General features: G+C 41.6%; 1 protein-coding gene across 4 annotated transcripts in view; it reads right to left on the reverse strand.

The window, feature by feature from the left end:
• FRAS1 (Fraser extracellular matrix complex subunit 1) overlaps positions 1–9,485 on the reverse strand; it is a 470,538-nt gene that overhangs the window by 208,932 nt on the left and 252,121 nt on the right. For all 4 annotated transcript variants that reach the window (XM_035293463.3, XM_002745679.6, XM_078367938.1 and 1 more), the window contains 2 exons: positions 7,320–7,460; positions 3,001–3,144 (listed from right to left, as the gene is read on the reverse strand). In XM_035293463.3, the coding sequence (XP_035149354.3) occupies positions 3,001–3,144; positions 7,320–7,460 (285 nt within the window). The remainder of the gene's footprint in view (positions 1–3,000; positions 3,145–7,319; positions 7,461–9,485) is intronic.

Consider the following 9,485-nt stretch of genomic DNA (forward strand, 5'->3'; position numbering starts at 1 on the left):
CTAACATTTTCATTCACTAAAGTGTACATTTCTTGCATGCAAGGACCATATCTGATTCATCTTTACATCCCCAGAGCCCAGCACAGCACCTGGATGGTGCAAGGGCTTTATAAATGTTTGATGGATCCGTACATGCATGAATGCATTGCAAGGCTACAGAGAGAAGTGGAAGTGTTTAGAAAAGTCAGACATTTAGTGGAAAAGTAAACTTTGGGGTCAGCACAGTGCTCTGAAAGTTCACTAACTAAAATTACTGATCAAACTTTTCTATAATAAATACTATTACCCCAGTCTTTAATCAACAAAGGATTTCTAAGCACCAGACAATGGTTACCTCATTTAAAACCATTACTTAATACACTTAATTCCCAGAACAGCCAAGATTTTCCTTTCCAGCTTATTTTTGTAGGATCTGATCTTCCAGGGTTGGAGACTTTCAGAGTGGCTCAGTCCCATGATTCTTATTCTTAAGCCCTATAAGCCTTAAAAAATTAATACAACTCCTAATCACCTAATTTACTATCAAAGAACACTCTGGACATTAGAGAGAACAGAGCTCATTAAAAATTAAATTTTTCCAATCTCCTTATATAAAAACATGTATTTTAAAAATATGCCCTAGCGTAAAATTTTTAGGGTCCACATTCAGAGTTAGATTTTAAATAAAAAAAGCCATCATGAAGGATGTAATCCAGATCCTATCTTCTGACTCTTCTCCCTGACTCTAATCTCTCTTTGTGCTAGTCCATCCTCTACGCAGCTTGCAGATTCCTGCCTTAACATACCCCTAGTCAAGTTACAGGACTCTCCAAAACTCTCATGGCCCAATTGCTCACAAGATCTGGTCAAAACGTTTTGGCCTGAAACTTTGGGTTCTTTATATTCTGGTTCAAATTTAAATTTCCCAACCATTTTATCTAATATGCTTTAATATCAGCCATGATTTTCACTCAGATTAGATGACTAGCTAGTCATGAACAGCCCAGTGCTATACCTGCTGGGCCTGTCTCCTGATGAAATCATGCTCAGAAAGCCCACCAGACCAGACCTCCCTCTGTCTCACAGGATCCTAGTTATTCTTCTGGAAGTATTTTGCATTCCAGCTCCTCTATAATGTCTTCATATCTTGTTACTTCTCCCTACCTTGAACTCCTACCACCCTTATTACCAGCTGGTGTTACTGTCTTTAAATTGCTTTGTACCATTTGTTAACTACACTTGTACCTTTGGTTCACCTCCTTAAGTAGCCTAGAAGACCTCTGTATCCCCTCAAATGTCAGCTCAGCACCTTGTGCTCAGTGGGTTCTCAGTAAATATCCACCAGTACGCTTTAGCCATGTAAGGAGCCATTTAATTCTGAGGAGTAGCTCCTCCAGGTCCTAAAGTGATAATAAGCAGCTAAACTCAAAATACAAACTGCAATAGCCCCTGCCATCCCCAGATTCTCTTTTGGGGGTGGGCACTACTATCTCCCATTTTTCCCACTTTCCAAGACCGTCCTGACTACAACTGACATCACTATCTATAGACACATCCTGCAGCTGATAGGGATTCTGATTAGTCTTCATCCTGGACTCTGAATTTCCACTTTTTTGTTGGACCTAAAAATGTTTGCACAGTCTCTACACTTGGGCTTCTGCTCTGAATCCAGCATACTGGGCTGGAGCCCTGTGCTTGACCATTTGGTTTTCTTAGAATATAGACCTTAATACCAAATGTCTAGTCTTTAATGCCATGTGCAAAAATGAATGGCTCATCTGGACCATGGTGCCACCAGCCACAGGGAGCATGGCCGCTGACTTGCTGTGCCCCGCCCACCCTCAATCCACAGATTGAACAGGCGAGATGTCAGCCTCATCCCAGACTGAATATGCCTGCTGGACACTGTGATCTAGACAACTGGCCATGCCTCCTTCCTGCCCCAGGACAAGCCTGATGGCCAGGTTAACCCCTCAGCATGCTTTCTCACCGTTCCCATTTGCTCAGTAGCATTCCAGAATGCCCCCAGTTCACCCCTTCAGAGCTGAGACAACAGCTGCTAAAAGGCAAAGCTCTGCAAGTTTATCCCACAGTTTGAAGAAGTGGGTCAAAAAATATACAATAACCCATTACTCAGTAAATTCTCCCCAGTGTATAGGATGTTTGGTGGGAGAGTCATTGTCTCCTTCATCTGTTTCTGTATTCTGAGTATTTGACCATTAGTAGGCACTCAAAAATACACATTTGTTGTCTGAATGAATAGAGGAACATAAACAATGTCTGGTTTCAACATTATTCAAATTTCAGGCTGCTTCCCTAATTTTTTTCTTTTTTAGATCTGAGTTCTAAAATAAGGAAGAAAAAAAAATCCCAACTCCTAAGGCAATTGATCTACTTTTCTTTCCGACTGCTTCCCTAAGTTTTTTCCTTTCTTTGGTTTCTTTCAAAAGAAAGAAAGAGAGAGAGGGAAAGAAAGAAAGAGAGAAAAAAAGAAAGAAAGAAAGAAAGAAAGAAAGAAAGAAAGAAGGAAAGAAAGAAGAGAGAGAGAGAGAAAAAGAAAGAAAGAGAAAGAAGAAAGAAAGAGAGAGAGAAAGAAAGTTAATCTCTCTAAAATTTTTTGTATGAAGTTGTTGGCAAAGCTTCCCCACAGCAAAAAGCAGGACAAAATGCAGACAAGAGAAAGGAAGCCTTAGAGTGACTTGTTTGCAGAACACTTTTTGCTATCTTAAGAAGTTCTGAATGCATATAAAGGTACTATTATCATCACTTCATTCTTCATTAATATGAGAGTCTGAGATTTTCAGGATTTGCAAGAGTATTATTAGATGTTCCATTGAAATCCATAACTATTTGCCCCAGGGGAAGCAGTGTCGTGAGTTTCCAGACACGAGACAAATGTCTTCTATTAAAGAGCTCATAATGTGAGGATGAAGGACAGTACAAGAGCCCCCTTAAGCCTGGTATCATGAGCCCCAGCAGCTGCCTAGTGATTTCCAAAGAGTCCACGGGAGTTTCACTCACCAGCACAGTATCCCATGAGGTTGAGGAATTGCTCTTCCCTGCAGCTGGTCTTGCAGTTCCCATTGGTAAGAGAGACACGAGGGTAACAGGAGATGCAGTCAGACTCCAATGGCCCACGACACTGCCTGCAGGTTGGGTGACACTCTGGCAGGGGAATGAAAACCAGGATTGGAATTAGCAGCTCAGCATGTATATGTATGAAGTATTTAATGCACTCCACAAATTACATTAAGAGCAGACCTCCAACTCTAATCATCTTTAGAAGATTCCTGAGCAAGCCTGGCACACCCTTGGACCTAACCTAGAGACTGCATTTCTGATGTCAAGGGGATTACTGTCCTTGAACACATTACAAAATCTCGAACTATACATATGTGAGCGATCGGCCACACATTCCAGAGAGAACAGCATGATCATCCCCATCTGTGTAAGTAAGGAAGCTCAAATCACAGTCACAGAGCAGAAACATGAGTGGTAAGACTCCCTGACCCTAACATACCATGACTCAAAGAATGAGTGGTACAGGAAGAAGGGGACATTTTACTTCTCAGAAATTTCTAGCAGATAAGGGAGGAATCCATACACAGCAAAAGATCTGCAATTTCTCTCTAGAGTCAGGGGCCAGCCAGGGTCTCTCTTCAAGCCGCCACTGGGATGCTTATTTTATCAGCAATATTTAATTAAAATACAAAGGACAGAAAAAGTCCTCTTTCTGGAGGTTATCTTGAGCTGCCTCTGAAGTTCAATTACTTAGAGACAAAGTTATGTCAAAGCTATGTCTTCTCCAGAAAAACCACCAAATTAACCAAAGGTATGACACTGAAACAAACTAAGTGAGTCACGGTAAGGTGTAAGCAATAAAGATAGGAATGGCAAAGAATCAAAGGTGGCTGCAGCTGCAGCTGCACTGATGCTGCCAAGGGAGCAGCAGGAGCAAGCAATTGGAAGCAGATTTAAGGACTTCTCTGCCAAGAACGAGGAGGTCTAAGCAGGTCTGAGCCCAAGAGGAGGGTATGAAATGGGCTGGAGCTGGGTAGATCTTGCAAGAACTGATGAATGCCCTCCTGGCATGCGGCTGGTGGGAAGCAAAGGCACAGATATCAAGTCAACGGCCTCTCAATTCTGGCAAGAGGCCAAGAAAAGATAAGGCATTATTAAAAAAAAAAAAAAAAGCCGGCAAGAAAATGAAGTACTGATTAGAAGGATAGCACTCTCACCCCTTCTACATTCCTGAGGCTTTCAATGTTGAAAGTACCTCTCCAAAAGATACAGTGTTCCCTGGATGATTTCCAACACCCAGTTCTTCCTCCCTACCAGAATATTTCCAGTGACCTGGGTGCTCTGCTGTTCATGGTACCATCCATCTGCTGGCTTTGAACAGACAGAAGCATGGACAGAGAAGAGCGAGAGTTACCCAGACTTTCCTCCCTTAAACAATTTTATACATACGAAAACTATCTGGGCTAAGACGAAAGTACCTAAGGATAGAAACAGCTTTCAAGGGCAACTGTAATGACAAAGAAACCAGGAACATTCCCCCACTGAGCTTGACAGAGTATTTAAAGTAAAGCACCTCACCAGGGGACTGCAGAGATGAAAAAGGCACTTAGAAAAAGGCAAAAAGTTCTAGAACAAAAATAATATTGATCTTCAATCATCTAAATTTATGTTCATTCTAAATTGCTTCTTTGAAATTTAAGACTAGATGGATCTAACATATATTAATTTATTTTTAAAATATTTCATAAATTTATTATGTTTTCTGACTCCAGAAATGTTTGTAATATAATTTCATATTAGTGGGCTTTTTCCTAACAGCTGGCCCCAACAGTCTATTTTTAGAAATAAAATAGAAATCATGATAGAATGGGTTTTTTTCTGTGCATACAAAAAAAAAAAAAACCTCCCACACAGCTCTGTAATAAAGTCCTTAAATTTTAGTATTTTGTCAATTCCAACAAAATTCTGTACTAATCCCAAACAGTATTTTCAGAATCTCTGTCACTGAAACGTAAAGGTGCTCTTAAAAACTTACTGGACTGACATGTTAAAGAATGAAGCAAATACTTCTGTCTCCTTTTGTTCTATTCTGCCATAGCCAGGGGAAGTGGGGCTGGGAAGTGCAGTTACCTGTGCCAAATTCCTGATTCCATACAAATGTATTAGCACCCAGTAGCTTGTCTCCATCACAAAGATTATCAAATCTATCCCTTACTGTGTACATAAGCCATTCCCCTACTGAGAGGTTTTTGCTATTGCTTCACCCACTCAAATACGGGTTATCTTGCTTTGACCAACAGAGTATAGCAGAAGTGACAGTGAGGCTTCTCAGGTTAGGTGATAGGCAGTTTGCAGTTTCTGCTTAGGTCTTTTGGAATACTCATTCCAGGAGAAGACAGCTGACACATAAAAAGACTGACTAGCTGCCGGGCGCTGTGGCTTATGCCTGTAATCCCAGCACTTTGGGAAGCTGAGGCAGGTGGATCACGAGGTCAAGAGATCGAGACCACCCTGGCTAACATGGTGAAACCCCGTCTCTACTAAAAATACAAAAAATTAGCTGGGCATGGTGGCATGTGCCTGTAATCCCAGCTACTCTGGAGGCTGAGGCAGGAGAATTGCCTGAACCCAGGAGGCGGAGGTTGCAGTGAGATGAGATCGCACCATTGCACTCCAGCCTGGGTCACACGAGCGAAACTCCGTCTCAAAAAACAAAAACAAAAACAAAACTGACTGCCTAGCTGAGATTGCCATGTTGTGAGGAAGTAAATTAGAGAAGAGGCCTCATAGGGTAAGAAGTTGTTGACCAACCCAGGTGATGAACATGTCAGTGAAGAGCCCACCTGTAGGACCTGAAGAAAGAGCTGCCCAGCAATCCTCAGAACTGGGAAACATAATTGTTGTCTTAAGCCACAAATTTTGGGTGCTTTATTAGGCAACAATTGATAACCAGAGCAGTACCTCATTAAGAGAGAGAAAGTAAAAGATCTCCCTAGTGTCTTCAGGTGTCCAAGTTGCCAAATTTCAAATCTTTTCTCCATTGAGAAAAGAAATGCAGTCAGGACTTTGGGATGCTGAAGTGGGAGGATTGCTTGAGGCCAGGAGTTCAGAACAAGCCTGGGAACAAACTGAAACCCTGTCTCTACAAAAGAATTTTTAAACAATTTAGTGCACATGGTGGTGTATGTCTATAGTTCCAGCTCTAGTGAGGTAGGAGGATCGCTAGAACCCAGGTGTTCAAGGATGCAATGAGCTATGATCACATTACTGCACTCCAGCCTGCGTGACAGAGTAAGAATTCATCTCTTAAAAAAAAAAGAAAAAAGAAATGGAATAGTATGCAGCCATGAAAAATGGTAAATATACACACATATCTGTACATATAAGTTTTATCACAGAAAATTATTTATGACTTTATGTTTTGAAAAAATATAAAAAAGCATAGCTCAAATTTGTTCTCAATTATGTAATAACATGCATTAAAAGTACATCAAAAGGAATCTATTACCAGGGTAAGACTTATTGTTTCTAAAATGTGGCATATTCAGTGATCTTTATCCCCAATCCCCATTTATTTTTCCTATTCTGAACTTTCAATCCTACAATGAGTACATATCCCTTTAATAATCAGAAACATAAACCTTTAAACTTTTAAAAAGAGCCACAGGCTAGGTGCAGTAGCTCACATCTGTAATCTCAGCACTTTGGGAGGCCAAGGTGGGAGGATCACTAGAGCCCAGGAGTTCATATCTAACCTGGGCAACACTTTTTTCTACAAATAAAAATAAAAAATTGGCCAGACATGGTGGCACATGCGTATGGTTTCAGCTACTCATGAGGCTGAGGTGGGATGATTGCTTGAGCCCAGGAAGCTGAGGTAAGGTTGCAGTGAGCTGTGATCACACCACTGCACTCCAGCTTGGGCGACAATAGGATCCCCACAACCTGAGCATAGCAACAAGGAGTTATGCTGAACTAAGTTCTAGTTCTTATAGGAAATAAAGGTTATTATTTAGTCCATGACAAGAGGTATTTATTCAGATCATTGTCTTGATTCAGATCAAGTTCAGAGTTGACTCAAATATTATAGTCTCTAGGGTAAAGCTGATTCTAATGTTTTATTTCCATTCTTCCTTATTGGAAGAACTAAATTTCATTTATTCCCCTCCCTCTATACTTTGAACCTGCAAGTTCAAGACAAGGATTTACAGTTGAATCTTAGTCCCTGGTATGACAAGTTTCCTAATTACAGTGTCTGTCTATGCTATGAAGACAAAATATGGGCATAGGCAATGTGCCCCAGCACGTTACATACTCACCTGTGCAACTACTTTCCTGGTGAAAGTAGCCATCTGGGCACTGGGAGAGGCACTGCCCATCCAACAGCACATGGGAAGGCCCACAGTCTGTGCAGTTATGTGGGCTTTTCCCTGCACATCTGAAACAGGACTGGTGGCAAGCTGGGGGAAAGATTAAGCAAAGGAGACAATCAGGAAAGCCCAATGTGACATAGACAGTAACTCTATCTCTCCCAATAACTTTCCCGGGTTGGAGTATGTTCTGTACATTCACTTGGTTTTCCCAGGGACAGGCCGTACATCTCACACACTTCTCTCTAAAGGCAGTCACCTGTAAAGCAAGCATTTGTGTAACCCAGATTAAGTAAACCACAAGTCCCACAAAACAGAAATAAGCATTTGCAGAGTAATGTATTTCTTTCTTCCCAAATTCCCATTCTCAGAGAATGTCATAAAAAACAGGAAGCCAGAAAACAGTTCTTACTCTGGAGACAGCTCTCTCACCATCACTAGATACTCTGCTGCTTATCGGGTTGCTCAAATCAAAGAGAAAAGCTGGTGGAAACTTCACTTATTGATTCCACGTAGGTTTATAAAGTGCCTACTCTTGTGATGAAGACTGGACATACACAGATGAGAACTGCCCAACATGTTGAGTTGCTCAAACTAGTTGTGACAACAGACACACAAGCAAGCTACTGAAATAGAATGAATGAAAGATAGAGTACAGCACAGAGAGTAAGAGCATCACATCATCGCTCTATGTGACTTTGATTAACTCATTTCTCAAGGCTCCTGCAAGGATGGAAACAGAACATACTGCATGGGGTGTTGTGGACACTTATTGGCCTAATGCATGTGAATTCTTAGCATAGTGCTGGACACATAGCAGGGGCTTAATAAATCTTGGCTACAATAATTAGCATTGAGTGCTATATTAGAAGTACCCACAGGTGAAAAGAGAAAGAAAACATCTCTGCTTGTGTTCATCAGACTTTTAATGATAAAGGTGACATTTGCGTGACTTCTCAAGGGTATTAACTGTTTTAATCATGCCTTTTTATGTTCTATATTTTTTATTCTTTGACATCTGAAACAATGCAGATTTTGGAGAGACTGACCCTCCTGGGGCTATATTCCTAGAGATAGTAAATGATTCTCTTGGGAGCACACCTTTCAAATAAATGCAAACTGATCCAGAACTCACACTGCCACCACCTCCCTTATCATACTCTTACATTCCAGCCTACTATTCTGCCTCAGAGCCAGGTACTAGACAATTAGAGACAGTCTCTATACCTCACAGACCACTGTAATTATCCCAACTAGCCAATCCTAACCCTGCTTCACCCATCCCTTTCTACTGACACTAGAATAGTCTCCTGCCCATGTTCCCCACATCCACCTTTGCCTCCTGACTAACCCTGGTGCTCCCCTTTGTGGCCCTTCAGGCGATGAGGTGCCCCTTCTTCTGGGGAGCTGTGAGTAGCAAACTTTTCAATGGCAACAGTTTCCTTATCTGCTGGCCTCACCACACCTGAATAATAAAACCTACATGTCAAAACAGCCGTTGTTGTCATTCATTCATCGTTGAGCCTTAAAATAGCTTCAAGTACTGGGGATACAATGATGAGTAAGACAAAGACCTGTTCTTCATGCAGATGACCCCATGCATTTCAGGCCATCTCCTGCCCAATGGACAAGATCCATCAGACTGCAGAGACATTCTCTGAGTACATTCACTCTGCCTCAGCTGGCTTTGAAGGACCAGAAGTGATTTTACACCACTGAGATCTCCACTGCCACCAACCCCTAATAAAGTGTAACATAGAATCTTTTATACAGAGAGAGAGCGACTGTTCAGCTAGGACATCCTGGTCCATGAGTACTGGTGGTTAAAGTATTGAACTACTTCCATGCAGATTTGATATGGCTGTTACCCTAAGCCTGCCAGTGCTCTGCTGCAGCCTTGGCCCCACACCAAGCATCCTGCCCCACTCATAGCCTGGCACCTACAGGCTAATACCCATATCAGGAGATTCCCAGGACTCTGCTCCTGAACTGACGTCAATGCCATTCTCACTGGGCAGTGCCCATGCCTTACTGGTTAATAAATATTTTAATCATCATCCCTGAATACACTATAGAGCTTTATTCAAGTGTATTTTTTTTACTGTATGATAAACA

The sequence above is a fragment of the Callithrix jacchus genome, chromosome 3 (assembly GCF_049354715.1).
Source record: "Callithrix jacchus isolate 240 chromosome 3, calJac240_pri, whole genome shotgun sequence".
Classification (NCBI taxonomy): domain Eukaryota; kingdom Metazoa; phylum Chordata; class Mammalia; order Primates; family Cebidae; genus Callithrix; species Callithrix jacchus.